General features: G+C 40.5%; 1 protein-coding gene across 1 annotated transcript in view; it reads right to left on the minus strand.

Annotated features, from left to right (window-relative positions):
• sema6bb (sema domain, transmembrane domain (TM), and cytoplasmic domain, (semaphorin) 6Bb) overlaps positions 1 to 21,784 on the minus strand; it is a 131,246-nt gene that overhangs the window by 65,647 nt on the left and 43,815 nt on the right. Inside the window, exons 2-3 of the mRNA XM_080505628.1 lie at positions 5,512 to 5,639; positions 4,094 to 4,208 (exon numbers count right to left, since the gene is read on the minus strand). Of these exons, the coding sequence (XP_080361754.1) occupies positions 4,094 to 4,208; positions 5,512 to 5,620 (224 nt within the window). The 5' untranslated portion in view covers positions 5,621 to 5,639. The remainder of the gene's footprint in view (positions 1 to 4,093; positions 4,209 to 5,511; positions 5,640 to 21,784) is intronic.

A 21,784-nucleotide genomic window follows, 5' to 3' on the forward strand; every position in this document is an offset into this window, starting at 1 on the left:
TTGGCTCTTAATGCTCATCAGATACTGCACCGTCTTATTCAATGTTTTTTCTTTATTTTCTTGACTTTGTGCAAAAAACAAAAAAAAGTTTTATACTTTAGATTCCTCAAAGTAGCCATCCTTTATTTTGTTGACAGAACTGCAAACCCTTGGCCTTCTCTGAATGAGCTTCTCATCTCACTTCAGGTTTATAAACCGGTCAATCAGGAATCTGACAGAAGTTGCATTTAAATTAAGATTTGAACATCACCAAACATACAAACTAAAGTGGATGCTAACAGGACAATGGAAAAGCAACAACAATGAAAGTGTCAATTTCTTTCTTGTGTCCATTTCATTTTGACAAGAAATTCACTGAAACAATCAGCAAACTCTCCTGTATAAATATTCTAATTTAGTGGCTGTTTCTAATTTTTGAGGTTGTCATTTCTAGCGGTGTTAAAGTTGACCTTTTGAACATTTTGAGATATTACTTTGGATATGCTCACTTGTCTATTTTATTGAGGTGGCTTAAACATTGTAATCACAGCAGGGTGGCTTTTTTTCAGTTTTCACCTGGTGTAATAACAAAGATATCTCTATATTTAAAAAATGAGTTAAATTAGAGTTAGGAGTATGTGTCAGTATGCTTCCATGTTGTTGTCCATACCGGTGTCTCTTTACACTTGGACAGCACACTGAGCTTTATCTGCTCACCTCAGCAAGACTGGCAGCTGTACCTCTCAAGAACCATTTTTGATTTTCATCCTGCCTGTCTGCCACGAGGTATTTGACCGGACTGTGACCACTGCAAGACCTCCATTGGCCTCTGAGGTCAAATTAAAAAAACTATTGAAAAAGATCAAAATAAATTCATTTGATAAAAATGGCGAATCGGAATTTTCACCCCCAATCAAGCAAATTTCAAAGGCGAGTGCAACAGGACACGCTTTTCCAAACTTGGCATCTTCCTTTCTCTCGTATCGGTCAACACGGTCAACACACTGTGGTTGGTTCGTATTTGTGGGGATTAGCCATTTTAGATGCGACTGGGGGCTGAGGACCACAGGATCCACAGCTCCTCACCGAAACGGCATTGAAATGGGGCTTTGCACGGCAATGGGCTTACTGCACCTGTCACCAGCCAAACGTGTAGTTTACTTTCATTCGGGAAGGATGGAGAGAGGACGGAGACAGGTTGCTGCTCTCAGCGGGTGCTTGGGGCAGGGATTTAGCAGCGCTTGCAGTCTGAGGAGCAGCTATGCTAATGGTGACAGGATTTGGGGATGAGTGTGGCGTCTTATCAGGCCATGCTCTCTCTGGGAGCTTTTGGCAGTCATACCTGCCACCACAGGTACATATTTATATCTTGTATATTTTAAAATCCAGTCTCCCCGCCTGATTGTCTGTGGCTCACACATGCATTTCAACATGGATCATTTTCTTTTAAGACCCATCACATACCCAGCTGACAAGAAGCCACAAACACTATTAGCCACTCAAAATAAATATGGTCTTGAAAGTTTCTCTCACAGTGTCTCTCACGCAGCCATCAGCCTCCCTCCCCTCTTTCGTTGTTCTGGCTGCAGGACTCATATTTGATTACCATCCGGTTGGCTGAGACATTTGTATCAGATTACTTCTCCGACTTCTCCGCAGCTGTAAATTCAATTTTTTTTTTAAAAGTGTTTCTTGATTCTGGTTATATTTTAAAGTACACATTCAAACTACAGTAGCTCTACTTGTCTGCAGGCAGTTTTATTATCGAGCTGTGTGCATGTGTGTACTTATGGACCTTCCCACAGCAGACGGTACGGCTGGAACCACGGTGCACGGTTTGATATATTTACTACCGAGTCTCAGTAGTAAGGCTAGAGCAGCTGGAGGCCAGCGGCTGGGTCATTTCCTGGACCATAGTGGCGTCTCTTATTGAAAACTACTTCAGGGTTCTTTTAGACTGAGGCAAATAACTAGCGCCATATGTGGGGACTAACTGTGTCTCTTCTCCCCCCCCGTTTTTTTTTCTAAGCATGTTTCAAGCTAAATTAATTTTTGGACAACACGCGCAGTAAATCTCGACATGCATGTTTTATGTGAGCTCAGTCAGTATAAAAGCGGCTCCTGGATGACTCCAGGGAGCAGAGGATGAAGCTCCTTGACTGACTCCTGACCACCAAGGCTACTGTCTGTCCTGGATCAGCACATTCACCAGACTGACACACATATGGACACCATCGCCACATGCAGACCAAACTAGAATCTGTTCGACTCGGCTTGACTTGACATTTGTCGGCGTAAATATCTGCCCAGATGCAGCTGTTTCAATATGTTCCATAACAAAACATGCATTAAGTCTCTGCAGTTAAGAATTCAATACAATACAAGCTTCATTTTTTTTTTTTTTACAGCTATCTAGTCTCGACAGTTTATGAAATATTTGACAAGTTTGTAATAAATTTATAATATGGTCTTAACCCCTGAAGTTGTAACATTTAAAGGTTGCATGCACCCTTGCAGGTCTTCACTTATTTTTTCCACATGACTGTGAGAATAATGTAAAACAGCTGTGTCAGTCTGCAGGGCTTTATACAGTGTTGGATTTAGTTTGTTCCTGTTAATTCATAAATGTATCTGTGTACATTAGAATAATAATGAAAATGAGAGAGCTGAACAACAAAAAGAAAAACATCAACAACTTGCAAATGGAGGGTAGGTAATTTCACTAAGTGGTGCTAAAATGAAGAGCAGAAAACTAGTGTTTTTTTTATTCCTTATCTGTTCATATATTTAATACTAAGCTTACTTTTTTGACTGCCAAACTATAGTTAAAATTGCATAAATGACATTGAGTTCACCCGGAAATAAAACTTGATGCATACGATACATTTATTTGATAGATTTGAAAGTGATCAGTTTCTTATCTAAAATACATGGTTTCTAATTTCCTTCCAAATTTTAATCAGTGCTGTAAATTTGTACTGAGATGCCTGATCATATGGTAAATGAACATATATGTATAATGCTGTTCATACGAACATTCAGATGTTGCGATATGATTAGTAGTATTTTCTTGTGAATACATTTGGTCAACGATGGTTGGGATTTTTTTCCCAAGTCACTATATAGCAAAGCTACATGTGGGTTTGAATTCATTGATCTCCCATTTGCTACACCTATATAAGAGTTTAACATCCCAGTTTGTACTTATCTTATCTGGACACAAAAAAAAATCTGAGAAATTCCTCAGATTTCTTACCTAATTCCAATGAAATGATAAAAAAGCAGCAGATTATTTGGTGACGACCAACACTGATAGATCAGAATTACCAGCTATACCTGCAGTGATAACTTTTCACCTCGCAGTTTCACTTGATGAGGGATTTATGAACAATCTGCTGTCACTGAACAAGACTGGGACAGAATCTCACTTCAATGCTTGTAGGAATGGGAGCAGAGCTGATTAAATGATGCATTTGATGCAACATTTTAAGACAGAGTTATGTTCTTAATTTAAAGTTAGAAATGCAAATTGGTTGTGTATTCAATTACATAATTAACTGTCATGTGGGAAACTATGATATAAGATTTAAAGCTGCTTTATCCAGGGAGGGTTTGCCCACAATTAACCTTTTGACATTCGGCTGTCTCAGCCATCAGTTAGTTTATAGTCTCCTTGCATCGCTTAGCCTCCATTTATAAGTGTCTCGAAACTTTAGAGACAATGTATTACCTTGAGGACAACAAACGGTCCAAGTAGGATGTAGAAAATCAGCTTTGAAGAGTTGTTTTTCCTTTCCAAGTGAAACATTAATGGCTTCGTTTTTGCTTTTATTCCACATCTACAACAGTTTACTTTCTGTGTGCAGAGTAGTTTACCTGAGAGAGGGGTATCACTGGTATTAAGAGGGAGGCTTGAATGTTGCAATACCAAAAGCAATGCTGAGTGAAACTGACAAAACCTTTCTTAGAAACAGATGATGTAATACCACACAATAAATGGTAAACCTCCAAAACTGCTGGGCCAGTATTTGTTGCATCTGTTTCTTACAATTTCTTGTTTGTGTGTCTGGTCTCAAATCCTAGCCTTATTATATTGCGAACATGTGCATGTTACCTGGCTCCGATGTAGAGTGTCCGGTTGATTTGGAGGATCCTCTGGATGTGCAGAGGCTCTTGTCTCAGCCATGTCCTGTGAGGTCGGCCCAGAAAAACTGGATATCGTCTCACCACTGGCAGTGAACAAGCGACAGAAACACAGGATGTCATTCATCTTTGATGAAAGCTGTTGGCACAACAGTGCTTTTGTGGTACGGTACTTTGTTTTGATAGTGCAGTAACAGCAATGGTTTTTTTCAAGGTGTCTGCCACATCAAGCATATTGCCACATTGCAGGGAGAACGCAGTCACAAATTGAAAGACATCCCAACTACCCCCTGCGTGCCATTGTGTTTGCAAGTTTTTGTTTGTGGATTGATTGAGACCCTTTTGATGAATTGAAATATACATGCTGCTTTTTGTTGACAAGTTTTGTGATGCATGTTCTGCCAACCGATTCAGATGAATCAGTGGGCGAAGAACAGACATCAAAAAAGGTAAAACAAAACGATGGGGGTTTCAGAGGACGAGGTATTCTGAGCGCCAAGGAATAGAAACCTTTAGGGAGAAAAATCTGACATAAAAGGGATGAAAACTCTTCAGTGACTTTTGATCATGATGTAAAAAAAAAAAAAAAGTGCCGAAACATAGAAATAAAAAATGAAAAGAGAAGCAGAAATAACTCCTACATATAAATACGATGAACTGCCATGGAGGGCTATTTATCGTCAACATGTCGTGATGAGCATTTTTTCATTTTATGTTTGCTCGTTGCTTCTCCATCATTATTCTTTTGTTCCAACTTCTTCGCAGTTATTGCTCTGTATGATATAATGTCTTACGGTCTGGATCCACTCTTCTTCGAGCTGATCCTCTATTTTATTCTGTGTCGGGTAACTATTTTTCATAACTTAAACCACAGCTGCCAGGGCTAGATGCAGCCGATCCAGCGAGGTTTTCAGTAGTCTGACAACCTCCACGCTCTCCTTTTGATGTGGATACATGTAGAGGGCTCTGGACTTGCTGGGAAACCGTCTATCAATATTATTGAACTCCAATCAATCAGGGCCTGAGCTGAGCTGAGCTGGAGACTGCAACGCTGATATGGAGACGCAAAGTCTGAGTGCGTCTCATGAGGCTCTGAGCTGCTTGTGTGAAAGTCATGAATGTAAGAACCCCTTTTCTTCACTCTGGTCAGATGCCTGTGTGTGACCCCCACACCTCCTGACCTGGACACCAGTCAACACTCTTCCTGTGAGAGCCTGTCTGACCTCTCACAGCCCACACTATGACCCTGGACCCCTCCATGCGCCCCCCTCCCACTTTCACCACTATGCATGCTTGGCTGTAACCCAGCACTTCACACATCACGGTCCGGGAAGGAGGCATGCGAGGGAGAAAGGAGGCTATAGAGTTAGTAAGTCAAAACGTCATTACCTTCGGTGGGGATGAAGTTGAGGGGCCCTGGCTCCTCTGGGAATGCCGGGCTTGCTGTTCGGAGCACCAAACACAGCAGGAAGAAGGAAGGACGGGCCACAGCTGCCATAGCAACACGACAGTGCAGTCTGTGCAAAGACATCAAAAAGAAAGAAAAGGCGTAAGTGGCTGCGGTTTATAAACAGACACATTCACTTCAGTCATTCATAGAGTAGGTAACTAAGTACGTGGCGGGCTAGATTCCCACCCACTAAAAGTCTTTCTTTGTATTCCCAACAGCATCTCCGTCTCCCTGCCCTGATGTGAGGGGAGATAAATAGCTGCTTGGAGTGAGGGATTAAGTCATCCACTGCAGGAGAAGTGTCCAGTCAGCTCTGAATGCAGCCAGAAAACTGTGGCATGACCACATCAAACACCGCACCACTATAACACTTCTAAAACCAATGACAATGAGACATCAGAGCAGCGGAGATGATGACATCGCGGGCAACATAGAGGACACAGAGGTATGTCCTATAGGCAGCTTGAATTAAACAAAATCTCTATAAACGCAGAGTCTCTCTGAGGCTCAATGAAACTCTCAAAATAAAACCCTGTCCGGGATATGAAAAGAGACTGAGAAAAGGCGAGAAAGACTGACGTATTCATATTAAATGCTTCCCAGTGACATGCACTGACTCTGAGCTAAACTGGTGGTATTTTCCTTCATATATTTCTGCGGAACGTGCAAGGTTCAGAATGCACGTGATTCACGCAGAAATACAAAGCATACCCAAATGAAGTTATACCACACAATCTATCTGTAAAGTGACTCCAGAGTTCAGCTGAGCACACGGAAGAATAGCTCTCACTGCTGTTATTGACTTCAGCCACGAACCTCAGCTGGTGTGACTGGCTGGACACCAACTCTCCGCTCGCAGCCGGAGCACACGTGTGATTCTGTCTGTTCAATCTGCTTCCTATACACACTTTATAAAGTTGTTATTGTCTGGAGCCCAGACTCATCTGCAGTAATCTTGCCTGGTATGAAATTACAACACAGACACAGACACACACACACACACACGCACACGCACACACACACAGAGATCTCTCATCCAGTGATTTGCTTTGGAAATATGGCGGAGAGGCCTTCCGTTCACACCACTACAAACACAAAACTCTTTTTTTTTCTTCACAGTCATGCACAATTGCAACACCATAAATTTGAATAGTCAAGGTTGAATTTCTTCATGCAAAATGTTTTTGCATTTGACTGTGGTCATAGATGCAACATCTGTACCATAATGCAAAAACAAACGGATTTGTTTATCATTATGTTACTATCTACTATGTTTTTTCTTCAACTGAAGTTTATATCGTGTTTTTTCTTATATTAATGTACTGTTTATTTAGATAAAATGCACATTACAATTAAAAGAAAGCAGAAAAGAGCAACAAAATTTGCCATAACCGTGCAGCCGTGATTTAAAAATAAGATGTATAGATGTAAATAAAAAGAAGATGATCTGGAAAGCTCATTTTGTGGTCTCTTCTTTTGGTTTAATAACTGTAATTGTATGAGGGAGTGAGAAAACCACTTCCTTTTCCAATTTTTTGGAGCTATGGTGCTGCCATCACATCCACATTGAGGTAATATTTTCCATTTAAAGCTACACTGTCTTTGTTTCAGCATCTAAGATGTTGTTTATTTATTACTGAAATGAAATATGGGCTTATGAGATCTGCAAAATATGTTTTTGTAAACAAAAGCACATTTTGTTACCCTGGTTTCTACCATAATGTCAAATAAAATAACAAAAATTCAAATCAAAATAAAATTACATCCAGGCGCACATCTTAACAATACCATTGTAAAATCCCAACTATAATGTGACACTATGCAATGTTATTATCAAAATATTGAACAGGTAGTTGATGTCAATGTTCATATGGCTGTTTCACAATAGGACCGAATGAAACAACAAAGAAAAATGAGTATACTGTAAAGTCTTAATTGCTATATATAAAAAGGCCATTATTCTTCAGTCATTTTCTGCCTTTCCCACACACATGCTTCCTCTGTTCCCCCAAAGGACACAAAAAGCCATTGTGCAGCCCATCTCTTTAATGGAGTCTCAGACATAACCTTATCAGGATACATAATCTTTATGGGACATTTTTCAAATTCCCTGCACTGACATCAGAATAAAAGTGGGAGGCATGCTAATTACTCAACACCCACAAGCAAAATTGTAAATTGTAGAGGTGAAGGGGAAAGAGTCAGAGGGAGGGAAAGGAGGTCACAGGGTGGAATGGGGGTGGTGGCTGGAGAGATTAGTGAAAAATAGTAAGACACGGAAAGGAAAAAGGAGAAGTCTTGTGTATCTGATCACAGATTCTATTGTTTCTACTATTAATAATGTATGAATAAAAGTCAGGCAGTACCCATTCGATTAGTATAATTAGACACCCTGGGCTATAAGATTTCACGGGATAGCAGAATAAGTGGATACACAAGTATTAAGTAAGTGTGTGTGTGTGTGTGTGTGTGTGTGTGTGTGTGTGTGTGTGTGTGTGTGTGTGTGTGTGTGTGTGTGTGTGTGTGTGTGTGTGTGTGTGTGTGTGTGTGTGTGTGTGTGTGTGTGTGTGTGTGTGTGTGCAAAACTACTCCTGAGCCATAGCATCGCAGTAATTATGATAAATGACTTTCGCCGAGTCCATTCAGAGGCACCGCTGCGTGGTGCAAGTTGTGCTGTGGTTTGCCATCATCACTGAACAACCCAAACAACGACTCCAATATACATTCAGCCACTTGCAGACACTTATCCAAAATATTCAACCTCAGGGTGCTATAACGCTCTAATGCTTGAAGCAGAAATGGCAATAGATGTCATACTGAATGTGGTACATCGTGTAGGTCGCAGAAGAAAAAAAAACAACAATGTGTGTCAAAAGCAAATAGTTATTTTCTTTCCCAGGAGAGGCCTTTTACTTACAGTGTCGTGTCGGATATATTCAAGGCCATAAGACTTGTTCGAGTGAAAAGCTAATACAGACGTAAAGAAATAAAAAAGAGGGAAAACTGAAAACTACAGCGAGCTGTATGCAACTTAAGCCAGAGGAACAATGTCTCTTACCCCGAAATAATCTTTTGTTTATTCACTGATCATTAAATCGCCATGCTCCGCTTGCAAACCTGTCCAAGTAAACCAGTCCAGGATAAATTGATTCAGGGGATTTGGGCAGATCATTTCCTAAATTAGGTCAGTAAATGATCACTTAGCTGCCAAGAAAGGTTGTGCATAGTGTCCGGTGTGAAGACTGCAATATCTCCCTGAACATCATCAACGTCACCTCAGAATGATCCAGACTGTCGCCAACTTATCGAACAGCCAATGATGTCTAGTGTCTTAAGCAAAGCCTTGATGAAGACTGATGCTAATCTGATACAGAGTCCAGGTCAAATTACAGTAGCTCAGAAAAGAGGAAGAAAATGTTCAATGGTAAAAAAAAAAAAAAAAAGGAGGGTGTAGGAAATGTCTGTATTGTTGATTTAGTGGCAGTTAGACTTAAACATCTAATCAAATAAAGACACTGGAATTCTGTAAAATGCTTTTGTCATTCATTTCGGTTGACCATGCCTTTTGTGTTCTTTTTCTTTATTGTCCCCCTCTCCTCATATTACTATGGAGGCTTTTATTTAGCTCTTCCTTTGCCCCAGTCTTGATCATGTGTATATTCTCTGGGTCTCTGTTACACAGCCGTGAGGTGCTTGTACTAAAAATTAGTAAGAATTGGACTCGGGGTTGAGGGAAAACCAAGATTATGCATGTCCTAGATATGGAACAAATGGTAATGAAATAGAGCAGTTTTAATGGGAACACCGAGCTGCTGGTTGGGGTATTTATGATTAAAATATTTAACAGGGTGCTTGTTGAGCATTATGCTGAGGTATCAGAACACAGCACTCAAGCAACAGTGTATAATATAATCTCTTTTCACACCAGTCGCCCGGCTTCAAAAAGCCTGCACAGAGAATGAATGAATATAAACATAATCTATTTCTACTCAAATCCCTTTATCACCATTTTATAAGGCACAATATATTTTCTCTTCACCAAAATTAATGTTTGCTAAATTATTGCAAGTGCTGCACATATAAAAGCTTCACTTATCAATATTAACTACTTTGACTAACAACTGCTTTGTGACACATTGGAAAAGGATTTAATCTATATTATGCACACTTATATACAACCCATGTCTGTCGCTTTCTTTAATCTCACTTAGTTGTGGAAGAAAATTGTGAAAGAGTCTCCAAAATATCTCCAAACTTCGTTTTCGGCGTTTCCAACTTTCCACTGATTCCAAGTGAAAATCGTTCCATATTTTCAAGCTTTATTGCATCTCTCACTCGTTGACTGTAGTCTTGGAGCTTTAGTGACCTGACTGCTTTTGTTTGTGTGTTTGTTTGTTCATTTGTTTTGCGACCAGCGACGGCTATAGTTACGGTCATTCTCTTTTCCAGTATTTACCGGTTGAAGCAGCGGGACATCAAGCATATGAGAAAGTCCAGATATTTAATAAGAAGCAAAGAGTTGACACAAGCCAAACACTTGCATCAGGTGGGAGGTTAGATTGGCAACTAAAACTCAATTATGTCCCAGATTATTAACATTATTTCGTATCTACTGTATGGCAATGTAGCCGTGTTTGGGGAAAATAATTGCCTTCTCTGTCTGATGAGACGATAATTCAACATGACAGTGTTGGTCTTACAGATTCTTTTGTCTCTCATGTGGCCAATTTAATCAATTAATACAGGTTAAAAGTTTCCAGAAATGCTGTCATTCTTAGTTTTCTCTGACCAATATATTGTACGAACAGAGATACAACAAGCCTATGACGTGCTTCATTGGAAATATCCGTGGCTTTACTGTAGTAAATGTAGTCGAAGCAATATTCTAGGTAGTGGAAACTTTATGGGCAGTAGAGCACAATGGAGTTCAACTGGAGACTTTGTTTTGATTCAATTTATGGGTTCTAATAATGGACTGTGATAAAAGATACGTAGGTATTACTCCAGGGGAGACAACATTAACCTGAAGGCTTCCACGGTTAAATAACCTTTGTTATTGAGAGCGAGACCCACTCAGCAACTAAAACACTGATCCTTACAATACCTAATATTTATTAAAGAGGAATTAATGTTCAAAGAAATACTACTTTGCCTCAGGCACCAGGGTAAGCTCCACCAAGTCGACCTTCAAGCTTCGGTACGTGAGCCCGCTAAGGAACATGGGAAAAGATATTAGGTGAGCAGTGGAGGATTTTATGATGGTTCTACTTTCTCACCTCATAGATTTCCCCAAGACTGGCCTAATTGTTATATTAGTGAGAGAGGAGAGGCTGCTTTATTGAGTGTGAAGAATCAATGACAGGTGCTCGGCGGCTGCTGTTTGGATCTCCTTCAGTCAGCAACAGTTAAAGATGCTGTATCTGGCGTAGATGCAAGGGCAGCAGTGAGTGAAGGATACGAGAATGAAATCTGAGAGTGAAGGTTTAACACAAGAATAGTAATAATGATCTGTGGTGGGAGAACAAAGAGAGAATAAGGCAAAATGTAAAAACAAACCAAAGAAAAAGACAAAGAATAATGCACCGTAGGGTGCAATGAAGAGAAACAGAGGTAAAAGATCAACAAGTGAGGTATTCAAACAGAAACGGGGGAGTCAAATAATCGGAAATACAGACAGTGAAGCCAAAGAATGTCCGGCATGAGAGACTAAAAGACAAAGACACAGAGGAGAGGAAAAGCAGAGAGCCAATAGTGGCATTGCCAGATTTATCTTCACTGTGAGCCAAGAGGAGACTAGTGGGAAGAACCTTCTGGCTCTGTTCTCGCCTGGTTTGCAACTTATCTAAAGTGAGGATTCCTTTTTTTTTTGCTGTATCTCTTTATGTGAGGAAAAGTGAGAAGAAGGTCCGTGGTTTAACCATTGCAGGTCATATTGGACATGTTGCCTCTCAGTATCACCATCCAGAAATGTGCCGACACCTCCACCTCGTGAAGTGAGTGGTTAAATGAAATAGAGACGTAATGAAAAGAATGAGTCACAACTTTCTGCATCTCAATAAAGGCAAATCTAAAATACTTATTAGTGGCAGAAAGAGAAATTGCTTATTAAACAAAATGGGTGTGCTATGCCACAAAACCAATACTGTAAAACACTAAATCTACTGTATTGGTTCAAAAACAAGATGACCCTAATTAGGACTATTCTACATTAATAAAGCTAATATATGGAAAGACGTTATTCAGACCAAACTTGTTTTGTTTTTTTTAAATAAAGTTACTAAGTTACTTTAAGAACAAAATATATTCAAGACATATTAAATAAAATGGCAGTTGTGACCATTTTTACACACCAGGCATATTAAAGCCTTTCGACTGCCCGTAAAGAACAACACAGCACCCCTGTGGCTGGCTTCTCATCCCTCTGGTACGATCACTAAGTGACCACTGCCTCCCCCTGACGTTTGAGTGGCTCAGTCAGGTGTCCACCACAATCAAATCCACCAGGTCGTCACAGCGAGTAACGCATACAAATAAAACTCTACTATGAACTTTTGTTTGCATGCAATACATGTCCAGTTAGTAATTTAAGGCAGAGGGAACTTACAAACTCACTAAATACGTTCAGCCTCTCCAGCTGAAAACCAGCTCACATACACAAAGAAGGTACTTGTACTCAAACTGACACAGCATATAAGCACTGCATCTACATTTAATGGAATAACCCAATGAAGTAGATACAAAATGAAGACAAAATGTCCCTCTCTGTTCGATGAAATGGGACTATGAAAACATATTCAAGATTGATGACCACCATTACAAATACAACAAAAGTTAGCTATCGTTTATACTTCAAACTCTAAGTTTATCTTTGTGTATTTTCCTTTTTTTTTCTTTCTTTTTAATAAACACACATTGGAGTAGATACTTTACTTTCCAAAAAAACAATTTAAATCTGCTCTCCTTCCGAACTGTGTTACATACAGCAGAGGCAAAAACGCTTAAGTTAATCTACTTTATACTTTACATACACATGTGTGTGCACAACATGATACACACACACATACACACTAATCTCCTCTGGGCACTGTGTCTTCAGTTTAAGCCAAACCACAGTCTTCCCTCTCCCTCTCTCTCTCTCTCTCTCTCTCTCTCTCTCTCTCTCTCTGGCCTAATGTAAAAATGATGTCGGAATTCCCTCTACTCCAGCAGAATACGCACATGATCTCGCCCCTTCGCTTGTGACTTAAGTGACCCGAGGTCTGTTTACTCAAAATTTGCATCACCATAAAATCCTGGAGCCTCAATAACATCACACACATTCAAATGGAAAGGAAGGGAGATAAAGAGGAAAGAATAGAGAGGGGAGGAGGGGTGCACAGTAGAGTGAAAAATGAAAAGTGACCTTTTTGCACAGAACACTGATTTTCCCATGCGCACAGATTTATGTGGTGAGAAACATGTGCAAGATGTGCAGCGGGACTAAACAGTGTTTTTGTCCTATCGTGAGACTGTGTATTCGGTCTCGGCGACCTCGGTGCTTTTTTAGTTCTTGCAGCATCTTACCACCCATCTAATGGATGTATCATTTCACAGGATTTAAAGGTTGGTGGCGGAATAAGATAATCTTTGACTCCTTCACTCAGCTGTGGATGCGTTCGCATTAATAGGAGAAAAGCAGCCCGATGAAAAAGAGCTGAATGGCGGCACAGCGATGTATTACTTGTAATAGCTTATTGTTGATGAATTGATATCTTCGAGTATTACTGGAGCTTTCTCCCTGGAGTTGTGTCACTGTCATTAACCTTCACAGTCCTCAAAATTACAGCTGCAGAGCCATCGGGAGGTAGAGTAGCTTTATTCACAATCGAGAAGAAGCAGAAGAAGGATTTTGCAGTGCAACGGTGTCTGGCAACATCTGCGCGAGTCTGCAGGTTAATTATGAGTGTGAGCTTCAGGAAGATTCTTCAACAAGAAGCACCGGCATAAATGTTTTATTCTCCCCTTTGGATATTTATCTCTTGTATTTTTTTCCTTACACGGTGCATCTTCTGGCTTCTTTCATCTCTTAAGTTTCAGCACACAATTCTCTCGCTGCATTTCGGACTGTGCTGGTCATCAGCAAATAGCGGTGCGTGAAACGAGGACGAACATCATGTCATATCACAACAACAGAGATAGGCTTGACCTTTGGCTTCATACCAATTTACAGCTATCATTAGTCGGGCAAGGGTTCACGGGCCAAGGACATAAATCACACGCAAACCATTCGTGGAGGAGGAACTCAGCTACACTGCAGTAAAAATGAAAAGAAAACATACCCCGAGAATGACGGGAGGCTAAAAGCAACTCCATCCATCACTAGCTTGAGGCTCCATAAACTCAGTAAAAGAAAACACACAAGGCGATAATCTCCAACATGGTCATAAATAATACAGAAACCTTGCTAATGGCAATAAGAGCTTCTGCAGCATGACAGAGCCCCTCTTGATGTGATTATTCTGCCAAAATTCCCTGAAGGACATGTATTATCCTGCGTAAACACTGAGAGGTAACTCAATAGGGCAATATGTTCCCATCCAGAGACCTTTTCGCTTGCGAATCAAGAGGAGAGCTAGATTTATTGTAACGGCAACAAGTGACTGTCAGAGAGGGTGTGAGGTCAGGAGGCGGGCAAAAATACATTTGGAGGAAAAAGAGGGCAAAGAAAAATGAAAACAGGCTTTGCAGACTGTAAAGATAATTAGTACACTTTGAGACACAGATATGCTTTGGGTAATAAAAAGAATGAAATATACTGGTGAAAGGATGCATCAATAAATTGGAAGATATTAAACCATAAATGTTTGCTTTGTAAATACACAGCTTTTTTTGTGTATTTTTTTTGTTAAAAAAAAAAAAGTGTTCAGGTTTTTTTAATTATCAATTGCAAACAGTAGAAACTCCTGAATGTCACTGTGTCCAGTTGCATAATGCACAACCAATCTCCATCCATAAAACCATAAAGCTGCTGGCTGTCAGTTTCTACTGCATTCAACAGCCGCAACACTCGTATTGATCTTTCTATCCAACTCCTTTGAAACCTTCTTTGAAAACTTCCTGTGAAATTATTCCTTGAAATTAAATTGTAGGTTGTTTGCACGTCAGTAATTTACCGTACGGACGGGCAAATTATCAAATCAGACATGCCAACACAGAGTCACCATTCCAACATCTGAGGACGGACAGCATGACATTGTTTAACAAAATTTTTACTGCAGTGTAGCTGTTCCAGAGTAAAAGAAAATAATGGGGCGAAGGAGGAAATACAGGGCGCAGGGAAGCCTGTGGATGCTTTTGGAGCACAGCCACATCTCTGTATGCTGCCGATGTTTACCTCAGGCTCTTCTTCCTCAGCTCCCCTGCACTGCACATGAATCTCAAAATATACTGGGCAGGGTTAATGACAAATGTGTTGGCAATTGCTACAGAAACCGCACTGTATAATATTCAGGAATAATAACAATAATCCTTCAGCTGAGTCCAGATTTTGTATTTATAATCACAATTTTTGCAGGAAAAATCATCTTATTATGAGCTAAGCTGTGAATGCCCCATCATAAAAACTATCTAAAACCAATTTTCTCTTTCCATAAAGAGACGGCGAGGCCCAGCAGAGTATCTTCTCCTTGCAGAAGGCTGACAGAGCAAAGCTGGCACTGGTAAAGACAGAAAAGCCTACCTGCAATTCTCCAGCCTTTGATTTAACTCTGGCACTCACAAACAATCGGGCCTTTGCTGTAGCCACATCCATGCAAAGTCTGCATATTATCTTCTTCCAGGACTGGACACACAGACGTAACTCTCTCTCTCTCTCTCTCTCTCTCTCTCTCTCTCCTTCCTGCCTTCTCTTGCTTTCACTCACAACAAATCAGCCCCCTGCTCAGCTCAGTCAGTCAAATAAATTCAACTTGTATCACTTTCAATATGTGTTTATGCACTAAAGTAGCTCTGGTTTTGTTTTTCTTTCCATTTTGTTTTCTTTTTTCTTTTTGCTTCATTCTTCCCTGTTGCTTTGAGTGTCACATCTCGTGCAGTGTACAGACATGCACACAAACAAACTTACACACGATGGTGTCAATCAACAGACATTTCCAGTTGACAACAAGACAGCGAACAAAGAGAGATTTCTGCATGTATGCTGAGTGATCGGTACAAACTTTAAAACAAACAGAAAAAAACACACACATACAGCTTATTGCAATGCAGGTATAACTCCCAGACCTGGCTGTGCTCAAGTTTGATCCCTCTCACCATGTCTGAGAAGCATATTAATCAGCAAAAGAGGCTGCCAGCTCAGCCATATGTGTCTCTATCTGTCTTCCTCTCACTCCCTGCGTCTCTGTCTCTCTGCTCCTATCTGCATCTATTCTTTCCGATCTGTCTTCACTCATGTCAAACCTCCACCTCATTGTATTTATATCGCATCTCTCTCCTCCTGTTCTTGCTTGAGCTCTCATCCCATCACAACAAATCTTGTCTGTCTTTTTGCTCCTACATTTTAATGCATCCCCACACTGGCTTAGACTGATGGGATTTAAGCCACTAAAGAGTAGATGGTTTATTTAGAGGGGCTCGGTGAAGATAGCTCACTTTTCACCCACCCGCCTGACATTTTACTGCCCTCTTCTTCTCCTTTTCTCCTGTCAACCTCCAGTCCTCCCTGACTCATCTGCTCAGATGAGTTTGGGATCCGTTTGTGGCGGTGGTAAAGTGGATTTGGTTATGGCGGCTGGATGGGGACGGGTGGCTGTAGGATGCTGGATGAGTTTCACAGATGACTTTTTCAAGGGAGAGCTTTGAGAGCTGATGAGCACACAGAGGACAGTGAGTGAAAGATGGAAAAGAGGGAAAGCGTTGTGCTGAGAGAGAAAGAGATAGAGCGGTTGTGGGTTTATGCAGATGGTTCTTAAGGAGATTTCAGCCCTCGATTGTACGTCACGAGGCTGGAGGGGTGGATAGAGGTGGTCATATCAGCACAGACTCTGACAACAATAGTGAGACAGACGATAAGGCATTGAGTGAAGTGGTGACAGAAAGGGGGGAATTAGAACAGAAGGAGAACATAAAGAAGAGCCCTTAAGTGCAGTCAGTTTAGACAGAAGAGCATGTCTATTCAACAATTCCACATGTGAAGAGTGGAGGCACAAAAGAGGACCATTAGCTTTATTAAACAATGGTGCAGAGACAAATTAAAAGAGATGTTGCGTCTTTGACCTGAATGACCCCAGGCAGGCGGTCAAAGAAAATGTGTTATGCTTGAAAGCCTCTTTTCTTTATTTACCCCATACGGCCTTCAGCCTTGGCCTCCATTTGTGGCGTGGGCACTTAAGAATAAATGCTTTCACATGACACACTTCACAGATAACATCTCAGTGTACTTTTTCTTTGCTCCATCACCCAGCCACATTCATTCCAATTTACATAAGACTGGCTCAAGCTTTTGCACCTCCTTGTCAGAGGACAATCACAGGGATGTTCGACAAATTAATTTACTACCCGCTATCTATGGGGCAGATTCAATCAATAAAAGCCATTTCCTGGGGAAGTCACTGACTCCCATTTTGTTGTCAGATTAATTCAATAAAGCCAGAGATAAAAATAAGAAAAGCATTGGTGAGCTCACAGTTACATGACATGGGCCAAACACGAGGAGAGCGTTCAGCATTAACATTACAACAACTCAGGTAAGGTATGCAGGGCAGCGGTGGCATTGATTGGAAAGGTTGGAGAGCGTGTTCAATGATATGTGAGGTTGAAAGGCTGTGCAGTACGGCTTTTCTCTCTGTGCTACCTGTCATGAAGTCAGTGGAGAGGAATGAAGCAGCTCATCTGGGCTATTTGAATCATGTAAGAAAAACAAGAATTCCAACACACAGCTCCATCACCACCTTGATCATCTGCCCATTAAAGCAGTGAACTGGTACACAGATCGTTCGTGGTTCATCCACTCAGGCAGACCGGCAGCTACAAACATCATTCTGCTCACTGAATGACAGGGTAAGTTGCTTGTTCAATGACAGATCTTTCTCCGTGCAACAGACGAGAATGCAGCAGAATTAAAGAGACGGGACACTTCCCCACCGATGTCACTGTGGACAAAGGCTGCGATTTAAAAACAGAGACGAGGACAAACAACAAGATGTTCAATCAAGCTGATTGGATTAGTTTTTCCAGGCCTACAGGGTGTTTAGTGCCCTCATAGCAAGAAGGATCGCAAGGTGGAAAGATTCTTCCACAACCACTAATCCCTCCTGCGCAGACTGACGGAGGCTGCAGAGTTTGTTACTGCGCATGCGCAGCTCTCCCCCTCCCTCCTGCTCATCCAGTTGTCAGCAAACATGGTCGCCCCATGGCGGTATGATTCGCGGTCCATATTCTAGTTTTATCATCAGGAGCTTTATGTTGAGACTCACCCCTGATAGCGTCCGATGCGTCATCTATATGGATGTCTGGTGCTCTCCATTTCTTCATGTTTATAGCCTATTCTTCTCTGCACACGAGACTGTGTGGTTTCAATATAAAATCAAGCCACGGCGCCCTCGCGTGGCCCGGCATACTAACTACATCATCGTCCCTTTGTCCACTGATGAAGTGTCAAAACACTTTTTTTTTTTTACGGATTAGGTGTTGTCACGTGAAACGTTGCCATGTAAACAACTTTGTGACAGACAACTTTGTCCATAATTAACTCCTAACTGCTCCCACAACAAGATACAGGACAAAGTTGTAGCAGAGATTGAAAGTTGGATTGTTTTTGTTATATTACCACCACACTCAAGTTTTTGGTTGTTTTTTTGTTTTTTTTTAACATAATTTAACTCAAACAGTGAAATCTCCATTCACTCACTTTCATTAACACATGAACTGGAAAATGCTAAGCCTTTCCTTCTATTCAATTTCATTGTAGCTTATAAGTCATCTATCCATGCAAATATTTACTACTTGGTGCCAAATTTCATTACCAGCTAAATTCAAGGTGCACCATGAACAACTCAGCAGTGTATCACAGGACAAACACAGAGACAGACAACCACACACACACCCACATCCATGGTAAACTTTAGAGAACCAGTAGGAATTAGTTCTTTTCCCGGAAGAAATAACCCCTGAACACCCAGAGGTGTCATCAATAACCTCTGCACCTGGCCCTATTACAGGTCTAAAACAAAAAATACATTATGTGAAATATTAGAAGATTTCACACCAGATGGGTTTTCTTTATTTGTTGTTGATTTGACCGTAGGCAATACGTATCACAAAAATAATTGTAACTTGAAACATTGTATTGTAATATAATCCTCTTTTTTTTTGACGATGTGCTTGAATACATCCTCCACATGAGATTATTTCCAGGAGCAGGTATTTGATGAAGCAAAATCTATGTGTGAATTTCTTCCAAATCATCTTAAATGACCTGTACTCAAGTTTTCATCATAATTTACTCTTTATACTCTATATGGCCTTGGGAAACTGTAAATCTGACGTGTGTAGGTGGACATATCCAGAGCTGTAGTGTGGTGGCAAACTCCCTGGAAATACAACACGGCCTCAGGCTGCACTGCTTTCTGGTCTATATCGCAGCACCGACAGCATAGAAATGCTCCTTTTCACGAGGTCTAGATTGAGCTGAAATCTTTATTTTTTTCTTTCTGGCTGACACAAATTCAAAGAAGCATTCTTCTTATAGTTTAATAGTTAGGCAAAAATACAATTATATTACATACACCTTTTTTTTTATAAGCTATATTTAAGCAGCTTGTCAGCCCACTCAGACAGCCGTCACATACCAGGCAAAGACAAAAACTCCCAGTGGGAACTGAGTGAATGGAGCCTCTGCTTAAACAACACACTACATGATAATGCATGGGATTTATGCATCAAAATGCATAATATATACCATTTTCAGTTGCTGAGAGAACAGCAGGTAACGGCGCTTTATGATGAGTTTGTGTGTGCTGCATGGTTCTGCTTAAACATAATACCGTATAGATTCTATAAGGCGAGGTTCTATGTTTAAAATGTATTTGTAGAGGAAATGTTCAAAAAATGTTTTTTTTACTTCAATTATTTGACATATCCCCTTATTTCTGCGATTATGCACCATAATTAAACTACAGTAGAGTCTTGTTATTATGGAATTCAGTAAGACACAACAAAATACTTTCTTGAACGTGTTATATTCCTTTTTAACCATCTGATACTAGATACATCTTGAAAACACCATCAATTCATTGTGTTGGATTATTGCCACTATCCAATATGCTCTCTTGGCTGATTGCTTATGTCGAAAGTGATACGTGCACATATTTGTTTCTTTCTTATTGCAGACAAAATCAAATCTCTCCTGGAGCCGATATAATTTAATTTAAAGTGATACCTTTCGATATACACACAGTGCATACCGTCCAATTCCTGCCTTTTTTATTTCATCATCCATCAAGATCCACCGGTGACACAACCAGCAATGTCCACTTGAAGCCGGTATTTCAGTTTCAATATGATATCTGACGTAACGAGGTGGTGTCGAAAGTATTGGGAGCAAAAGAGAGAAGTACAACAAAGCACATGTGAGAGTAAAAAGCATGTGCTCTTCTGTCGGTGCATGTGGGCACATGGCAATTAAGAGTGAAGCAATGCTCCCGGCCCGGATTGATCCGACAACAACAACAACCTGACTGTTATTGATAGATCTCTGGGGTTTCACTGCAGCACAGATACCCAGAGGCCACTTTGTTGGGCCCCAGCCCTCTCTCTCTCTCTCTCTCTCTCTCTCTCTCTATCGAGCAGGGTTTAACTATCCGGCTAAAGAAATCCAGCCTGACACTGATTATTTAATTTTACCACTGCCAAAACACTTTGATAAAAATATGGAACTGTGGATTTCACACCAAATGCTTGACATGATTTCAAAGCAATATCTGAAAATAACTGTTTGCATTGGTATGATTTGCAATTCTGAAACTCAAAGAGATCAGTAATCAAGATAACCTGTATGATTTCCGATAATATATTTCTGTTTTTGAACATGATGTTAATTGTTCATGACAATTAATTATGTCTTAATCATCAGTTCAACTTGCCGGGTTTTGTTTTTTATTACTATTTTTAACAACGGCAGCAGGATAGAAGAATGACAGCATCAATGAGCTGAATGACACCGATCCACATGCAAGATATTTCCAGTTCTGGTCAAAACTCCTCCTAGCTTCAATGATCTCCAAGTTGTTATGTGGCGCCAACTTCAGATTGCAAAACAAGTAGTTTGTATAATGAATCAATATCAAGCAGATGGACTTGTTCCAATTTTTATTTCTGACTTCTGATTCGTAGATCGATTGAAAAATATTGGCATTTCTATTATAAACATGGAAGTTCATTCTCAATATTTGAACTCCATGCAAAATTAATGTAATGCGTATTCTCTCAAAAACGTACTCACACACACACACACACACACACACACACACACACACACACACACACACACACACACACACACACACACACACACACACACACACACACACACACACACACACACACACACACACACACACACACAAAAGGGCTGCCAGGAAATACAGTTATTTTTTTCTTTCCTCACAAATATGAACTATAGCTGAACAAAATGCCCTATGCAGGTGCACTAAGATTATAGAGTCAGCGCTGCACATTGAGGATATTATTAACATTTGTGGGTGTGTTGTGTCATTTTATGGATACGAGCTGTGTTTTCGCTAAACACGTTAAGCTTTTAAATGAAATATCGGTACTGTATATGCATGGGTGAGTTCAGCGTCGGTTTCACTTGGTATCAGATTATTGCACAGTCTGTCAGTCCCAGTCACCGTTGACAATGTGAATCTGTGAAGACGCTCGTGTTATTTCCGAGCTCAAAGCTCTGTGTTGCTTCAGTATAGCTCCCTCGACTTGCTTGCATGGCTACAGGTTGTTAATAGCCGATTTGAACATTTGTTCTTTGTCATCTCTTCCAAACATGTTTGTTATTGGATGAAAACCTGTGAGATATTGGCTTTGTAAGACCTTTTTCCATACTCTAGATTCAACAATCAACTTGGGCTGTACATTAAAGTTGATGAGCTTATCTTTGATACCAGACAAGACCTTCCAGCACTGCTGATGGAGCCATGACATACAGTAGCTCTCTTTGCA

This window comes from Blennius ocellaris, assembly GCF_963422515.1.
Source record: "Blennius ocellaris genome assembly, chromosome: 12".
Taxonomy (NCBI): Eukaryota; Metazoa; Chordata; class Actinopteri; order Blenniiformes; family Blenniidae; genus Blennius; species Blennius ocellaris.